Source organism: Brachycentrus maculatus, unplaced genomic scaffold (assembly GCF_059751285.1).
Source record: "Brachycentrus maculatus isolate JH-2025_06_01 unplaced genomic scaffold, ASM5975128v1 h1tg000197l, whole genome shotgun sequence".
Lineage (NCBI taxonomy): Eukaryota > Metazoa > Arthropoda > Insecta > Trichoptera > Brachycentridae > Brachycentrus > Brachycentrus maculatus.
Genome location: NW_028280948.1, coordinates 670038 through 690814, shown reverse-complemented (window position 1 = coordinate 690814; position 20777 = coordinate 670038). Strand labels below are relative to the sequence as shown.

At 30.4% G+C, this 20777-nt stretch overlaps 1 protein-coding gene across 2 annotated transcripts in view; it reads left to right on the top strand.

Moving 5' to 3' along the window:
- The first annotated feature begins 16049 nt into the window (after positions 1–16049).
- Positions 16050–20777, top strand: part of Bsg (immunoglobulin domain-containing protein Bsg) — an 86913-nt gene continuing 82185 nt past the window's right edge. For both annotated transcript variants that reach the window (XM_088263242.1, XM_088263241.1), the window contains exon 1: positions 16050–16217. In XM_088263242.1, coding sequence (XP_088119368.1) covers positions 16124–16217 — 94 coding nt within the window. In that variant the 5' untranslated portion in view covers positions 16050–16123. The remainder of the gene's footprint in view (positions 16218–20777) is intronic.

The window sequence follows — 20777 nt, the reverse complement described above, 5'->3', positions numbered from 1 at the left end:
GATAAGGAGTCAAAAGCTAAAGCTAATTATTTTGTCTCAACTAAAATACTATTTCAACAATGAGTAAAGAAAAATCAACATTACATAAAAAGGGATTAAGCATCCTTACAATCTGCTCAAAACCTGTTTGAAATACACGTCTCCATAAGTAATTTGTCCTCAAATTCGAAAGCTTTAGAATTGTAAAGATCCATCTTTAAAATCAAAACGATTATCATCGGATTTAGATGCCATTTTGTCAAAAAATAACCCTTTGAATGAATCGTGAGTATTGAGGGTTGTTTCCTTTTTATCCCGTGTCATGATTTTGCTGTCGCTTTATTGATGACACGGTTTTCTCGGTGCAGTTGTACCCGTATCATAATTCACATCACGTTAGGGAGGAGGGTACGGTTGGGTGCGGACCGCATATAAACATCAGCGGACTGTAAACATGGAGACGTGCAGGTTAGGGGTCACTTTTTACAGAACCATCCCCTATGGCTGATTCAGGATATCAGTGTGATGTATGTAAGTGCACCGAGAGCAGAACTTCAGCAAATGCTCCATTTGTAACAGTTTGGGGAACCCGTTCTCGCCGCACCATTTTTCAAAATTTATCATTTGCGAACTTTCAACTATTTTACCATATTTATGTATAAATTTTTAAATCAAACACAGATTTTTTGAGTTTACTAACTTGTATTTTTTTTAAATAACACACAAAAATTAATATTGTTTTTTTAATAAAATGCAACTAAGTAGACTCGAATAATCTCTATTTGATTTAAAAATAATACATAAATTGAAATGGAATTCTACAAATTAAACGCCAAATCAATAAATATTTTACCATAATTTAATCACAAATCTGGATTCACCATTAATTGGGTTTATTTTTATTTATTTTAATAATATGAGATTATACTTAAAATGGTATGCACGTGTGAGGAGAATGGAACCACCCAGATTCCGCAATATTGCATTGCACGGTTAACCCCAAGGTAGACGATTCCCAGGCATACCACCAAAACGATGGATCGACAGCTGGGTCACAGGTACATAAAAACACGCGTACTTGAATGCAACGTTGTGTCTAAATTTCATGGCAATCGTTGAGTGACTTTAACAGATTGAAAATTTTGAACAAACGAACATTACATTGACCCATATTTTTTTAACAAAGACATAAAAACGCGTGCGAATTCGAATACGGGGTTATGTCAAAATTTCAGAGCAATCTGTGAATAAATTTAACAGTTTAAGATTTTGAACATATGAACTTTTATATTTACTTTTATATTTTATATATTAACTTTTTTATTTTTTATGTTAACTAAAGGACATGTTAAATTAATTAACTTTTATTTCTACTTATATATTTTATATTACAACTTTTTTTTATGTTAACCAAAGAACACGTTAAATGTTACACATGTTTTTACTTGATTCCTTAAGTCAAAAGTTATAATTCAGTCTCAAATATTGTCGTTTTTTTTGTACATAAAACATTATTTATGAATTAAGTCTTCTGTCCCATCGCGATAAAAAAATACAAGGTTGAGTAATTCCAGTTGTTTCTTAGCAAATAAAAGTTACTTTTTTTCTATAACAATCAGAAATCTATGAAATATAACGATTGTCTTTATTTGATATGAACCTATTGTTTCTCCTCCAGTAATCCTATTGAACGAAAAATAATATCTGGTCCTTATATTACATATAAGAAATGTATTTAACCTACCCGTACCTAAGAGGGGGATTTAAAATCCCCTAGAACAACATTTCACTCGATAACTTGATAATTATTTATGCAATTTGATCGATATTTTTTTGCTATCTTTATACATAAAAACATTTCTCCCAGTCGATCTGTGAACCAGCTCAATGGTTTTACCATCTTCACCACTGCTAAACATATTTAAATATACTATTATAATACATCATATCTCTCTTTGTAAACACCTGCATGATGCGTTATTGATGAACTAATAATTATATCTACATATATAAATTCTTTCTTAAAATTAAAATTAAAATTGCCATGTCAATAAATTCTTCCTTTCCCAGAAAATAAATATAAAGGTACATACCTACATCCCCCATTACCTTATGAACAAACCAACCGTATATCAGGTATCACCCAAAATTGGGTGCTTTGCCAATAAATTTAAAAAAAAACCAACCGTATGTCTTCACTACTGCTAAACATATTTAAATAGACTATTATTGTACATCATCTCTCTCTATGTAAACGCTTGCATGATGCGTTATTGATACACTAATAATTACATCTACATATATAAATTCTTAAAAATAATATTACCAACAATTATATTAAGTTTTAAAATATTAATTCTCTAAAATAAATAAATTGTCAATAAATTCTTCCTTTCCCAGAAAATAAATATAAGGGTACATACCTACATCCCCCATTAGCTACTGTTGTCCCCCATAAATTATTGCTGCACGTGTTAAAACTGTCACTTAGAATTGTATAGCTACATAAGGACCGTAGTCCATTTGATCTTCACATTCGTTTGATAATGCCCTAACAAGGCGAAACAATTCTCACAATAAAATATGTGTTTTTTTTTAATAAAATACAATTTAGTAGACTCAAAAAATCTGTGTTTGATTTAAAATTAATACATAAATTAAAATGGAGTTCTACAAATTAAATGCCAAATCAATAAATAAATCAAAAGTATTAACCTAGTATTTTCATTATTCTATACAATATTTCTACGAATACGACTGGGGTCTATTAAATACCCCCCTTAGGAGGATGCATATTTTTTCGATACCTCGTGCAAGGAACGTTAACGTGGCAGTATTTACTAGATTCCCGAATTTCATAAATAAAAACCTCGAAATGATTGTGAAGATTGGAATTGTTTGTCAATCTGCAAGGATTTTAGTATACATTATTTTATCATACAGCTGTAAAAACCTACAACATATTTACCTACAGGGGAGCATAGTGACTGTTTCGAGAAGGGATGTTGATAATAAATTTAACAAATAAAAATAAAAAATATGTATTTATTTCCCTTTAGAAGTATAAATAGCAAAAAACGAGATGGACATTCAAAGTACACAGTATACAAAGTAATAATTTTACACACGTATAACATTTAGCATTGTACCCATCCATGATTGACACTCACAGTATTTATTGATTTGGTGTTAAATTTTTAGAACTCCATTTTAATTAAGGCATTAATTGTTAAATCAAACACAGATTTTCTGAGTTGTAATTTATTATTGAAAAATATATAAAAATTAATCTTGTGACAATTGTTTCGCCTAGTTATGGCATTTTCAAACGAATGTGAAGATTAGGACCGTCAGTCCATTTAATCTTCACATTCGTTTGAAAATGCCATAAATTTTGGATATCATATATAAATGTACATATGATCAATCTCATAAAGTTCCATGATTGACTTCAGGTGAACAGCCATCTGTGATTGGATAAAGAAAGCTTCTTTTTAGCAGAAACCCTTGTATGCAAGATCCTAACCTAACCTAACCTAACCTGGATTTTTTCACATACTGGGAAAAGCCTTCAACCTGATTTTAAAAAAATATGCAGCATATATCGTAGTCGTACAGGAGAAAGTGACCAACTGACAAAACGTAAAATGTTCAGGAGGGCCATTTAACCGTTTTTACACTTTTGTTATCAATTACAAACAAAGAAATAATGTATTCACGATTGTGATTATTTTTGTGTGAAAAGAGATGTTTACCAATATTGAAATGAGTAAATAATATTTTAGAAAATTTACATCCTAAAGTTTTTAATATTACTTAAAGCGGTTGGTCACTTTTTCCTGGCAAAAATCTGGGAAAAAATGCAGATAGTCACTTTTGATTCTTAGAATGAGAACGGAAACGTTAGTTACAGATACAAAAGTTTAATTCAAAGCATTTTATTTTATTAATATAAATGAAGAAAGAAACTTTTTTTGGAAAATAAACTAGCTGGTAGCATAACATATATTTTTTAAATGACAACTTTTTTGAAATTAAATATACAAAAAGTAAAGAAGTATTATTCTGACTCAGATTCAAAATCTAAGTGCTCTGTCTTCTTTAATATTGACAAAAAGTGATCTGTGCCACCCATACTATGCCCGTGGAATTGCACCAGTATCACCAGCAAATCTTTCTTCTTTTTCTTAGTTCTTCTTTGTATAAATAATTTAATGGAGGAAAACATACTGAAAATCCTCACCCAAATACTGACAGGATTTTAAAATCTTCGTTGTACGAATACTAATACATATTTTTCCTGGTCTAGTGTGCTCATATCGCAAGCATTTAATTTGCAGCCATGAAACAATTTCGCTGTCTTTATTTTTATCGGGTTTTTTTTGTCATGTTTTTGGTAAGTGATTTGAGATCTGTGTATGCCTCCGTGGTGTAATGGTAAGCGTGTTAAGCTACCGTGCTGGAGGTCCCGGGTTCGATTCCCAGGGGGGGTTGAAAATAAATATTGGTGATTTTACACCATAATATTTATTTCATATTACCCTGGACTGGTCCCTGAAGCGCAGGAGTGATCATCTTGCCTTCATGTAAGTAACGATCAAGATAACACTGGATCAATACGATGCAGTGCCCTATGCACCATTAGTTGCGGATAAGGGTTTGAAGAAGATTTGAGATCTAACATATCGTCGAATTTTAATTCATGTACATATTATATGGATCACTCTTTCTTGATTTTTACACATTTTCATCAATAATTTACCTCTACTGGCCATTTGACTTCGAATTTAGTCACTTTGTTTCTCTAGAAACATTTAAAAGTCGAATGTTTCATACAGAACTATAAATAACTTCATTGCGTTGAAAATTATTACAACAGGCAATAATGTCCAACTGTCACTTGGTCACTTTTGCTTGTAAAGAAAATGAACATCAATGCAGTTAGTCATTTTTAACAAGTCAAAATATTATACTTCCAAGTTTAAAATCGCTCTGGGATTTTTTTCAGGGCAGTATTAAGCTAGTAAGATGTCAAATAGTTAATAATCACGTTTTTGTAAAAACTGCAGTTGGTCACTTTCTCCTGTATGACTACGATATATTGTGACCAGTTGTTTTATTCACACGTGAAATCTCGTACATACTCATTTATGAAAAGTGATATTTATTTTATTTTGCGTTTTTTACATATTTTCACGAAACGTACGTTTCGCCTTGTCAGGACATTATCGGAAGAGTGAACGCGCATTGACAAGGTGAAACGCAATTCAGCAAAAAGTAAAATACATAAATACTAGCAGATTCACAAATCTATTTGATTTGTGTATATTACATCTCGTCAGCTGAAATTCAAAACGTAAATTATTCAGAAGGAAAAAATATGAAAAATAAAATGTGTGCTTTGTGTTGATGTGAAAATCTTTTATGTACAAGGAACATATTTTATTTATTTAAAAAACATAAATTATAATGTTTTTGACGTTGTCATTTTACGATTTTGGACAGTTTTCTGGATAAAACCTGTAAATAACAGCATTAAAAAAATATTTATTCTAAATGAACAACAAATAAAATACAAATACTGTTTTTTGCTGATACGTAATCGCACATTTGATGGAACTTTATGAAATAAATAAAACACTAGCTTTTGTTTTTAACCATTTTTATTTTTGACTAATTTATTTATTTTTGACTAATTTTCTAACCGATTGACGTGCATATCCATCCATATCTGAATAAGATAAGGTGCTTGTCAAAACCAGTTGGAATAAAAGCACCAAAAATAAAAGTGGTTAAAACAAAGTACCAAAAATAAAAGTGGTTTATTTAAAAAAAAATTGAAAACTGATAAAAAAAATGCAATCAAACGCGTTTCATAAATGTGCGATTGTAGTGATTCACATGTCACAGAGGTAAGCTGTTATGAAACATTTTGTTATTTATTTTTAATAATTTAAATATGTATTTTCCATTATGTATGTATATCGAATTGTTTTATACAACTGTGCGTCTATACGTCTAAATTTTGAAAATTAATTTGATAATCAGGGGTTTTAGTGATAAAAACATAATAAAACAGTTTTAATTTTTACACGATTACTTTATTGTTTTTCAGTTCAGTGTTTTTTTTTTAATCAGTGAAGTATAAGCAAATGTTCAAAACCCTAGATGTGCTCTTAATAGTCAATATATATTTTCATTTCATTATAAATTGTAACTGAACATTTTGTTGGTTTTAAGTTATTTAGTTCTCGGTAGCAGATAAATATATTTCGTACACCGCGTGTAGCAAAAAGTATTTAATACTTTACCATTGATGCTTGTATACGATATTATTCATTGCTATGCTCAGAAATTTATATCGACGTAGCCTTTTGATTCTTCGTGAGAGAAAACGGGCGCTTTTTTTATAACCCATATATACTATTTACATTCAAGTATAGCTATAATAAAATATACGGGCTTTGTGTAATATCCGCTATTATATATGAATGGAAAACAGCAAAAGATCTCTGCAGTTATTTCCTCATAGCTCCGGTCGCGTATTGGAAATCTTTTAGTCCCTGAGCCATTTAAAAAATAAACAGTTATTGAAAAATATTGTAAAAATGTGTCAATATAGTCTTATAAAGCAAAACCCCTTTTTAATAATTAACATTAGGGAACCTTTACTAAAAATGTGAATAAATGATTGAAAAAAAATAAATATACTGCCTTGTTTGTACTAATTTAATATAAGTTACAGAAGATGACAAGTACAAGAAGATTAATAGGTGAAAGCGATAACTGGCTGAATAAAGAAGCTTAATTGTACATAAATATATATATATATATATATATATATATATATATATATATATATATATATATATATATATATATATATATATATATATATATATATACATATATATATATATATATATATATATATATATATATATATATATATATATATATATATATATATATATATATATATATATATATAAATATATTATATATATATATATATATATATATTATATATATATATATATATATATATATATATATATATATATATAAATATATATATATATATATATATATATATATATATATATATATATATATATATATATATATATATATATATATATATATATATATATATATATATATATATAAATATTCATATATATATATACACATATATATATATATATATATATATATATATATATATATATATATATATATATATATATATATATATATATATATATATATATATATATATATATATATATATATGTATATATATATATATATATATATATATTTATATATATATATATATATATATATATATATATATATATATATATATATATATATATATTTATATATATATATATATATATATATATATATATATATATATATATACATTAATATATATATATATATATATATATATATATATATATATATATATATATATATATATATGCAATGAAGATAAATATTTATTACATCTGCTGTTTATCGAGAACATTAAACAGTAATTAAGCGACTACAGTTTCCTGGAAAATTTCCAGCATTCTCAGTATGAATCGTTTCAAACAAAAAACAATTCAGCAATGTCTGGGCGGTTAAAAATTTTAAAGATTTTTTTTATACAATGCAATCGACCCATAAACAGTAAATGTTTTCTTTTTATTTTCTTTTGCATTTTTATACATAAAAAAATGGTTATTTATTTTCAAACATTCTGATATGATAAATGTTTGAATGGCGATATAAGGAAAGAATTCATGGCTAAGATAAAAAAAAAACGATAAAATTAAAGAAAGGTGTGGTAAGATGGTTTGGGCACGTGATTTGAATGAGTAATCAAACATTATTTATTTATTTGGCCGTTCCCTGGTTATCGGATGGTAGTCCCCAGGACCTCCAGTACGATAGCCGAGCGTGCTGACCACTACGGAGACCACTACGGAGGCGGACAAATCAGGTATAACCCTCGTTAATTTTTTTAATTGCAAAATTTTGATGACGGTATTATTTATTTACTTACTTATTTTGTTTTCGAGATATCTTTAAATATTGATTGTTAAAATTCTAATGAATATTTTGAGAAATAATATGATGAACACATTGATGTGAAATATTTAATTTTAAGAAATAATTTAGATGATTTTTAAATTTATTATTTTCATTCTTACATAACCATGCTTTAAAAAATCTGTTATACCAATTACGTGTAGAATGTCTTTTTGTACTTTATGTGTATTTTTCCTGGAAAATCGGTAAAGTTGTGTAAAACTTAAATTATTATTAAACATAAATATTATATCGTATGAAGCCTAGGTGACATCTAAGCATGATTATTGTTTTAATTTCTGCTTGCATTATACAGAACATAATAGCAGTGTGCAACAGACTGCAATGACATCAAAACAAATTTCTACAACAAACTTATGACTTGTATTACTACGGGTGTTAATGTATACAAAAACATAAAACAATTTAGACTACCCAAACTATGATAACAACTAAAGGCACTTTGCAACTAATTTGCAAGTCGGGAACAAGTCAAATTACATAAACGAATGTTAAAGAAAACATGAGACAAGGTTGTCGTGCAGTAGAAAGTATGCAAAGAAAAATCGGTTACTTAATTTATTTATCTTTTAATGTTTTTAATTGCACTGTAGATTCGTAGATTTTTAATACTTTCATTGCTTCACTTCCATTGTGACATTTAACATACGAAAAATTAGTTTTTTTTCTTTATTTTTTTTTTAACAAAGTGAGTCACAGCAACACGTGACTGGGTACGGCTAGTTTAAAATAAACATTAAATTTAAATACACTCAGTAAAACGAGTATTAATGTTATGAATAAATGAGCTTCGTTTCAACATTTTGAGTGTATCCAAATATTTTTGAGTGTGTTCAGAAATCTAGATCATCTCCAATTAGGAGTTATTTTTACGTTATTTTTTGAAATCTCAACATAGAGAATATGGACGTCTGGGCATTTACAGGGCTTACGACCATCATAGGTATGTGATTTTCTGGCGTTTCTCATGTATGTGATAACAATCCAGGATTTATAATCCAAGCTGGTTTAAGTGATCACTTTACACACGTGTAACATTTACCAATTCTACCCATGATTGACAACCACACTACTCAAATTTTTGAAACCTCTAGGTATATTGATCAAACTTGAAATACAGCGTACGAAAGCTCACTAGAAAATTCGTTTCAAATTCATTATAATTGGAATAATAACCTTTAATTGTAATTTCAAAAAAAACTTTTTTTTGTAAAAATCCGTTGGTTTTCTAATAAATAAATAAATAATAACAACAAAAAACGGTGTCTGAAAATCATGCTTGGTATTATGATGGTGAAATGATAGATTATAATTTTTGGTTGTAGTGCTAGAAATGGAATCCGTGAACTTTATTTTCTCCCCGCAATTGCGATTCTAGAAAAACTTTCGACAACATGCAAAAAAGGATTATAGTTTAATCTTGGCAACATTCCAGAGAGAATCACGAATGCCTCGAGAAGTTGGTAATAACGGGAGCAGTTGAGGAAAACGAGCTAAGAACGGTCTACTTCAAGATGGATAAACAAATAAAAGGGTTTAAGTCCACTTTAAATGCTTCTATCAACCTTTCCTTGAAAGTAGGTACAAATCAACAACCCTAGAGTAGAGAAAGGGCGCTAAATTTTAAACCTATCAAGGCATCGATTCCATACAGAACTTAATATTTTAAAAATACGTACTTACTTCTTGTCTTTTATTTCTTACTGGCTGTATCCGGCCACGCGTTGTTGTGGCTCAGTTCGACTAAATGGAAGAGAAAGCAAATATGAAACACACATTACAAATTTGTTTAATTTGACAATGCTTGTGGAGTGATAAAAATATTTTAACACGACAGGTGTCTAGAAGCATGCCATCCCGAATGAGAAATGTTAAGTATTGCTTTGCAGTTACGTTCAATACATGGCGCCGCCATGGCGATCAAAAAAGAAGTTGTAAAAAACTGTCTCAGGTATATAAAATCGAATGCTACATTCGACCTCTGCAAATTTCAAAAAATTCAAAATTTGCGGTCATACTAAAAAAGATCCTACGATTCCTATAGAATTCTATGGCTGATATTTTATTTTCATTGCATTGGCCTCGGGCCGCATACAAAACGTCGACGGGTCGCACTTTACTGGCATTTTATCTAAATAAATAGATTAAGCCAGCAATATAATTTTTATTATTTTCCTCCCTCTATTTCGGTAGTTATACAAAGTGCACCATAAACCAATGCCAAACGTAATCGTATTTCTTACAACTGGACAAATAAGGTCGATTGGACGGGACAATTTCCAAAGAATATTTTATTGCGAAGTAGGTCGCAAACAGATTTCCATTTGAGTTGATCGTCTTTCAGACGTAGTATTCGGAACGCGATATAACATGCCGGGGGACGGAAATATGCGACTGAATATTACGAAACCAAAAGAATATCGTTAAGATAACTTTTACTTTAACAAAGATAAGTGGAAAATTTATTACCATATTTGTGACGGGGAGTTTACTTTGTTAATGAAAAACCACGCTCTTTTGGGGCCTCGAAATAAGCCAATTTGATGAGATGAAAATATTATTCTCTATTTTATTCCTTTTTGTCCGTAGTGTAATGGTCAGCACGCTCTGCTACCGTTCTGTAGGTCCCGGGTTCGATTCCCAAGGGGGGTAAAATAAATATAAGTAATTTTTTCACTGTTATATTTATTCAATATTACCCTGGACTGGTACCTGACGCGGAGGGTTGATCACCTTTCCTTCATGCGTAAACGATCAAGATAACACTGCGTTTATATGACGCCGTGCCCTATGCACCATTGGGGTGCGGAAAAGGGTTTTATTATTATTATTATTTATTCCTTCCGAGTAGAGCGTGTGTATCAAACCCTTATCCGCACCCCAATGATGCATAGGGCACTGAGTCATATAAACGCAGTGTTATTTTGATTGTTAACAAAAAATAAAAATAAAACAAATAAAAAACATTGATGGTGAGTAATTATTAAAATCTCAAGGTGAAAAACGCTTCAAATGAACGATATAAAAATTATATTTTGAGTCGATTACATAATATTCTATTCAAACCCATATCCGCACCCCAATGGTGCATAGGACACTGCGTCATATAAACGCAGTGTTATCTTGATCGTTTACGCATGAAGGAAAGATGATCAGCCCTTAGCTTCAGGTACCAGTCCAGGGTAATATTCAATAAATATTATATTGACAAAATCACTTTTATTCATTTTATCCCCTCCTGGGAATCGAACCCGGGACCTCCACAACGGTAGCCGAGCGTGCTGACCATTACACTACGGAGGCAGTCGAAAGAACGTATGTAACCTATACCGAACTACTGCGCAGTTATCCTGACCGTTATTATCGATTAAATGACTCGACTACCCGAATACCTCGAATAACCCGCAAAGTCTCTATTAGAGGCTTTTTTGCAGGTAAGATATTAGGATAGAGAAGGTACATGTAAAAAATACATCACAAATACCCAGACCAATAGAAAATAAATCATTCTTGAATTTATTTTTCACTTGACGGAAATCGAACCCGCGACGCTAGTTTCGCAATTGAGCGTCTACCCAACTACGCCACGGCGCCTGTCAAACATCATCCCACTACTTCACCAACTTTACTGGTTATGCTTTGAGAAAGAGTTAAGTGTAAACTCTGTCTCTTCATGAATAGTTCAATACATAATATGGTGTCTAAAAGAGCTGTGTACTCCAGACAAATCGGTCGATTGACGTCTCTGGGCAAAGTGATCTTACTAGCTCGCAACCAGCGCTCTAAATTTGGTAAACGTGCCTTTGCTATTGCGGGAATCGAACCTGAGACATTAAGCACGTAGTCAAGCATGCTGACTACAAAGAAACCAGTATTATGGTAGCCTTTCTAAACGCATACAATGGTATGAAATGGTATATTTAATGAAACACAGAAACAAATGACACACTAATGTTCATTTGTTTATTTTTTCACCTTCACAATGCATTTCAATTCAAAATCACTTTGTTTTTTGAGTTATGGAGTGGATCTGCTTACTTTATGGCCATAAAGCGCAATGCATCGATTGTAAGATGACATCGGAGAGAACGAGGGCGAAATGATTTACTGCAAGTAACATATTCTCCACTAGTTGTTCACCAAAATGGCAATAACGTAATACGGTACTTACGTAAAATATATTTTGTTTTGCTACCAGTAGCTCCTTGAAATGTAACATGGCTGTAAAACGAAAACTATTTTCTCTGGTGTAATAAATATTGATGCTATAAATATGCCCTTGTACTCAGTTCATATGTTTGTGTGTGTTTATATATATATATATATATATATATATATATATATATATATATATATATATATATATATATATATATACAAACATATTTATGGTATATAAAGAGTTTCCTCCTTAATAAAGCGTATCTACTGTTCGTGTAAAGGGAGGGCGTTCGTTTTACAAACTTTATTTATAACTGAATTTTAAACACAATTTATGAGGTAGAGTAATTAGTAGACTTAAAATTAATCCTTTGAAAATATCAAAGTAATAAAAAAAGAGTAAGCTTAAGAAAATTTTCAAAGAAAAAAAAGAAAGACATTCAATTATCGAATAATAAATAACAGTATACTAGTTGTATTCTAGTGATAGAATTTTTTTAATTTCTTATTTGAACTTATCATAATATTTCTGCATCCTCATTTCTTCTGATAGGGCATTAAATTATTTTATTCCGATAAATTTGTGTTGTTGTTTTGCTGTTGTTGCTGTGCTGTTGTTGTTGTGCTGTTGTTGTTTTTGTTTTTGGCATGATTACGGCACCTCTCGTTTTTGGTCAATCACTTCGTTGATATTCTTTTGTTTTTTATATATGAGCAATTAAAATGTTGTTCATACATTTTATTTTAAGTTGAAAATTTTCAATTTCACGGTATGATTTATTATTCTACCAAGATACTGCTTTGTGAAGTTGGGCTAATAAAATTACTTTATCCATCTATAAGATCCAATATTTTTGTATCGAGGATAAAATTGCATATCTTTTTAACAAGCTTAATAATTGAATTTTACCTAGTAAATACTGCTTTTTCTTAAAATTTATTTTATATTTTTAATTCTAAAAAACACCATACTGTGTTTGAAAATGGTGCGGAATACATCAAAACACGTGTCACAATAGAAATAAGAAATAGTTGTATTTACTGAGTGAAACTTAAATTAAAAATGCATATATTTTACCAAAAAGTGACTGCTGGATCAATTAACTTAACTTAACTTAAATTTAATTAAATACTTCTTGGAAACAGCACACCAAAATCTTATTTATTTACATTTCCCTAACAAACGCCAATATCGAAATGGATCGTCTTAATAATGTCTTCGCAGGCACTTTACCGCGATAAGTGAATAGTATTTTTTGTACTACACAAATTATTGGCACCTATTATGTCCGCCTACCCTCCAAAGTACGTCATTATAGTGAACGATGAACGCCCCATACTCTGCGATTCCTTTCAACGAGGTATTCCTAGTCCGACATCCGAAAAACGGGGTCGTTCGAGTAAAAAGTGGTAGACTTGCCACACTAACTTGAAATTTGCCTGTGGTTATTGACAAGACTTTTGTGCTCGGTGCCGCTGAAGCCTCTGGCGTACTTTTGTGAATACGGGGGTAACTGTCGTGTGAAACGTTCTCCAATCTTGACTTGTCTTTTCACTTCCTCCCTTAGCGTTTATTTACGGAGGGCGTTTGAAGGCTCAGAAGGGCACCTGCCGTAAGATTAAGTAATAAATAGTTAAGCACCACCGTCGGGCGCTTTTCCGGAGCCGAAGAAACAAGGAAATTTTAATCCCCGCGTCATAAAATGTTTTACGTTCAAACTTGGGGCATATTTCAACTCTCTTTTCTCTCCTAGGTGATTGCTTTACTAGGACATCGCGGTTACATATTGAAGTCGTATTTCTTTAAAACTAACTTTGAATTGAGGATATTCAAAGTAGGCACCTTACTTACCTTGATTCATAAAATACCACCATTTTAAGGGGATGGACCATCTAAAAGTTCAGTAAAGGTGTACGTAAAAGTTCAATTCAGTTGTTCACAACATTTTTAGTGTGCCCAAATACTTATTCATTTTTTACAAATTTTTTTACGTCTTAACATAGATGAAGAAAAATATGGAAGTCTGGCTAATTACAGGGCTTATTAACTGTCATAGGCTATAAAATACTACCTCTAGAGCACTTCGCTATGTTAAAGCTGGGGAAAATAAAATTATAGAAATTATTTGGTAAACAAAAGTTTTTTTTTCGGAAAATCATATTGCTTTCACTATCTCTAATTTTTGGTGGAAGAGCATTCTGTGCCATTGGCCCCGCAATAACAAAGGTACGTTCGCCAAATTTAGTGAGAAGGCTAATCGGAGATTCTATTTTGGATATTAAAAGCATATGCAATTTTGTGATATGGTAATATAACACTCTCCTTATCATTCATCGTTCACTTTGTGGTATTACACAAAGTGAACAATGAATGATAAGGAGAGTGTTAATCGGAGATTTCTCGGTACTAAAACTCTGTTGGAATTATCTTTTTTTCTAGTTGGGCCGCTTTCTGGTATATTGGCATATTACCTGAGCATATCTACAATAGTTGGCTAGCAATAGACTGACAGCAATAAATGTCATCGTATTTGGTATAGGCATTAATTATATTAATGTTTAATATGTTTTGACACCTACTATTATCACATTTATTCTTATATAATCTGTTTGCAAGTAATAAACAAAAAGTAACAAACGTATTTAAATTGTTATATTTATCCCTTAATTTATTATTATTATTATAACACTAGTCTTATAGTTAAATACATATATTTATTTTTTTGTTGCATTTTATATTCATAATTTATATGAAATAGATTTAAATTGGTCATCTATAGTCACGTAATAAAACTATTTACCGAAGTATGCGCGAATGCGTCCATTTGTTTCAAAGGAGAAAATATTTAACATTTAATTTTGTCTTGGATGCCATCTGTTGTTATATAGTCAAAGTATTTTAAAAAATATTAGTTGTAATTGGTCGAATGGGTTCGTTTTTATGATAGTTCAATTTATTGATAACAGATGGCGCTAACCAGGAATATTTGTGAAAATTGTGTTTTAAATTTTAAAATACCGTTATCCGAATTCTATAGAGGGCTGCATGAGCCGCATTCGCAGGATTCTAAAAATATAAAAATCGACATACCAAATTATTTTTATTCTGATTTTTAAATCTTTTATGAATATTTTTTTCTGGATAATGTAAACACGTGTTTTCGATACCTGATACTTGAATTATTTAAGTTAAATGTATCAACAATAATAATAATCATAAATCGTGCTATAAATAGGTTTTTTTTTACATTACTTATAATTTTGTTAGCTTATAATTAAGTTTGTAAATTGAACTTATATTAGTATTTTTTTCGACGGGACAACTCGCGGAAAACTTCAATGATTATACATAGACTCGAACCAACGCTGGAAACATAAAAATACCTACATTTTCCACGGTTTCATCCCCACTCGAAGGAAAATACAAGGGTTTTCCGATTGTTTCCGAGGGTTTGCGGACTGGTACGAATGTGACCGAAGTCGCTAGGCGAATATCAATTCCTTCTTTTATTTCAAAGCTTTTCCATGTCGACTACTTAAAGCCTAATGAAGGTGCGCGGATTGCGAAGCTGGAGAGAAGTTTTCTTTAAAACGTTATCTTCCGTTTTTATTTGACGTTGGATCTCCGAGGCGACGAGAAATTGTAACGCGAGGCACCAAATGTCACGACGCATGCGTGAATTACGTCACTGAACATTACGTAAACTCGCAGCTCGTGACTTTGTTCAGTTGATAGTCGCCATCTTGCATTGTGCTTTTCGGGCTAAATACATGGAAAAAGGTTGTAGTGCGCGATCCGCGTCTGTTCTCCGCGAACATTGACATAGTTAGTTTGTATTTTAGCTTTACGTATATTTTTTCCTAGTTCGCGTCAATGAAATATAAACTTTTAAAAATGGAATATTTAGTGTCTTGTGTTGCCTTTGCTCTGCTATTTTTAGCTCATATTATTCCCTCGGATGCGGCAGGTAAGAAATTTCACTTATTCCTCTCTTTAATTGTGTGGACCACTTCTCACCCCCGTCCCGGACAATCCAGCAATTCGGTCCCAAACTGCAGCCCGTCAAATGTCAGTCACCTGTCATAGCATGTGTCACTTTCTGCCATCGACTATTTCCGACCTCACACATTCGGAAACTTGTCAAATTATTATCATTTACATATTTATTCGATATTCGGCTGACTGAATCGCCAGCGGTCTAAGCTTTCGATTTTAGTACGTAACGATTTTTCTTATTTCAAGGCCTCGGGGTTGGAAGACTGCTAAGATTTCACAAAACACTTTACTGAGTCATCAAATCCATAGTAAAAATAAGAAGTGACTGTAAATTTAATCGATCTCCACCATTAAAATCTTTCCGTTTGAGGGTTTTCATTATTCTATTTATAATTGAGTACAACAATTATATCTGTGTTAATGACAGAAGACTGACACCCATTATTTTATTTATCCATTATCACCTGTCAAATATTTTAAAAACTTAGTTCAATTTTCTCTCATTATGACAATCTGTAATAAACTACCATTTATAGTTAAATAATTGAACAGTTTACTTTTTTTAAGTGTAAACCTTTGAGGTTAGAAATTCTTCATTATCCAAATTTATCAGTCACAATACGAATGATACTATGGAATGTTTACGTGATTAATTACAAATCCTAGTCTTACCAAAGACTTAAAAATATAACAAATATATCATTTACTTGAATATCATTGCAAAACTCTTTGAATCTATTAATATCCATTCATCGTTTTCTGTATAAATAATACATTTAATAAATTATGCTACGGATTTGAAGGCTTTATCTACATTCCAAAGATATGTTTACCTTGATATAAGGCAATATATTAAGTTACATACATATATCTACCTATCTATTGATTTTTGTTCCAAATTTGTGTCAACGAACAAGATCTAATCATAAATTTGAATGCCAAATAGGGTTTACTTTAATTCTTATTGAGCGCCAATATCTTATTAATAAACTTACATAAGCATCTTAAACTCAGTTTTGTAGATGTAAATCAATAATTTGTACTCAATGTCCTAAGTTTAATTATCTCTTAAGGAGGGAAATTAACGTTTTCCCTTTCTCTTAAATACTTAATACTATATGACCCCTGACTGATTGATCACCTTGTCATCATGGTATTTACCACTAAATAATGCTACATATATGTAACTGTTTCTGCCCTATGTGAATTTATAAAGTAAATATACTTCACACTCTTACTTGACGTTTCGATTCCACGCTCGTTGAATTGTTCGTTCTGCAAAAAACCATTATAATTATTTTTTTATTCATTAAATTATTTGGCCATGTATTTTAATAATGACATGTAAATTAATAAAATATTCATTATTCCGATCGTATTTAATTAGCACAGTATTAATCATTGAAAATAACCTTCATTATTTGTACCAAATATTTTTCACATGACTCACTTTATATCTTATGGCAAAAATGTCAAATCCAAATTTACGTAAATTACACAGACCTATGGTTTTATATAAAATATTAAAAAACTGATCTATTACAATGATCTAAATTAGTATTGAACAAAATATTTTCCCCTTTACACATACCATTTTTCATTGCATAAAGGCAAGATTATCAGTCCCACGCTTCATTTGGCTCACCTGAGAAACATATTACATTGATTTTTTACTAAATATTTCCTTGCACCATGGAAAAGGATAAAAAAATTAATAGTGGTTTACCATATTCCTTATATTTATTATTGAAAAAACAGAGAAATATAATAATTATGTTATTCAAAATAACGAATGCTCGCTGCTGTAAACACTATAGTATGACGTTTATATTCCTATGCATGATGGCCAACGATACAAAAACCAAATGTGCATCGATTTTTGTACACAGGAGCAATGGCTATAATCACAAACTAGTTACGGAATGTTTAAACTGTTTTCGCTGTAGCAAAAATAAAATTTGAAACTGATCTATACTTGCAAAATATGTAAGTAACTTTTATTTTGAATGAAGAACGATATTTGTCACCCAAGAAGGTAGAGTTTCTCAAGTGTATGTCCTCTTCGAATTTCCTACTACAATAACCTATTTATTCTTAATGTTTTTTGCATGTTCGATACTAACTGAATCGTGCCTCCTATATTTCACAGCGGTTTGACGTCGGCTGTCAAATTGTTAAGGGGCAACATCTAAAGAGCGATTCGGTTAACACTCTTTCTACCAAGATATGTGTCAGGGTTATGTTAAATAGATTAACATATAGGTCTTAAAGAGATTAACATATAGATTCCCAATTTTATACATCTTTTTATGGGCTCTAAGTACTGTTGTAATGAGAATCTGTCTGCATAATAATGCAGACAGCAAAGGAAAGTAAATTAAATTAAAACACCTTTTTAACTTTTCTATAGTATTTCTTATTTTTCTTCTTCTTACCCTTATCCACACTAAATAGGACATAGGACGGTGCATAAGACATATGTGCTTTGTTATTTTGATCATTAATTGCAATGAATTGAATGCAAAGTAATTATTCCTACACTTCAGGATCTAGTCCAGGGTGATATTAAATCAATTGAGCCCGGTACCTTTCGCACGCTTACCAAACGCTGTAACCATTCAACTGCGAAGGTGGACAGATGTAGATTTTACATGAACGACAATATTACTACTACTACCATCACGCCGTTTCTTCGCAGGGGTAGGCAGAGAGGATGGAAAGCCACACTCTTCTGTCTTGACATACATTCCTCGCTTCCTTCACATCCATACATCTAGTCATACATGCACTCGGTTGAGTTATGACATCGCCAGATTTTGGGTCCTGGTTGACCTGATGGTGCCAAGTCTTTTTCGGCCATCCATGTTCTGTTCTACCGACAATATTAAATATATAAATCAATATCTAAATATTCAAGGTCCTACTGTATTCTTTCTGTTTATCATCTAGTGATAATATTAAATGCACTGATAAATATTCTATTAATGATTGTCTCCAATCATATTGACAGACATATTTATCGTTGCTCATTTAAACATCAAATCTGTTGTTGAACACAAACAATTTATCATTTGCTTGCTGGATGAGAATTCCTACGAGGCTGTTATGAACATATAGATGTAATTTTAATACAAACGTACAATGCTCCTATAAACATACTATGCAAATTAATATAATGAACAAACAGAATCCTCGTGTATATTGTAAACAAATATTTTGCACGCCAGACATATTGTTTATTTAGTTGTTTGCAGCGAGTACATTATTAATAATAATATTATTGAAAGGAAATCGATTCAGATCATATACGTATATGTTACACATACATATATTTTGTATTTGTTAGGCTACTGAATGTCAAATGTATCATATAATATGCTAAATGACTAAGAATTTCGCTGTGTGCCGAAATGAAATTATTATGGTTACAAAATGATGTTCTTAATTATGACTTTTTTTAATCCTCATAATATTTCTTTCTTTTTATCAACACCTAAAAATGATGTATGTTTATCAATATTCAGTTGTTAAGAAAAATCATAAAATTTTCTTTTCTTTTTTTTTTCATAATTTATTTTGGAATATCTAAGGTATTTGCTTGATGTTTATATTTCAATACAATGTATCATAATACTTGATACACTGTATTGAAAAATAAGACAGTATTTTTTTTTAAGAATAGTGTTTTAACTATATTACCTATTTTTTTTTCTTTAATAAATTATATCTTAATATATTTTATATAAAGTTTCATCAAGAAATATGTTTATAAGAAAATAACATTCATATTTTCTTGAATCATTTATTACATATGTAAACACAATATTTTAATACCTTTTTATTTCAATATTGATTAAAAATTAACGAACTATCACATTTAATTTCAGAAACAACTATTTTTTTTAACTAATTTTTAAGTTATTTGTAATTAAAATCAAATACGTCCACTCTCTAATTAGCGTCAACTATAATTTAAAATTATTATGATTTTAATCCATCGAAAATCTTAAATATTCAACAAGTATGTTTTATTTGAAATATTCTCATCATTTATGAACTGTTGTTGTATGTACTGCAGGTACTTTAAAATTAACTTTAACTCGATTCCTCTAAAATAAAATAATGGAATCCAGGATTAACTTAATTAAATTGTTTCATTTATTTATTCGGCAGTCACTTTGTTGTTAAATCTATCCATTTTTAATTAATGTTTTACTTAGTAAATACCACTATTTCTTCAAATCTACAGTGACACGTGTTTAGATGCATTCTGCATCATTTTCAAACACCGTATTTGAAAATGAAAATGGTGTTTGAAAATGATGCGGAATGCATCGAAAGACGCGTCACATTAGATTTTAAGAAATAGTGGTATTTACTAAGTAAAACATTAATTAAATTGCCTTAGGAATCTGGCCGCAATCCTCGTATAATTCTAGAGCATTCCCGGTCTGCATCCTAATGAAAATCTGATAAACATGTAATGTAATAATTGCTTTTCTCTATCCTTGCTCCTTGAATCTAGATTTAA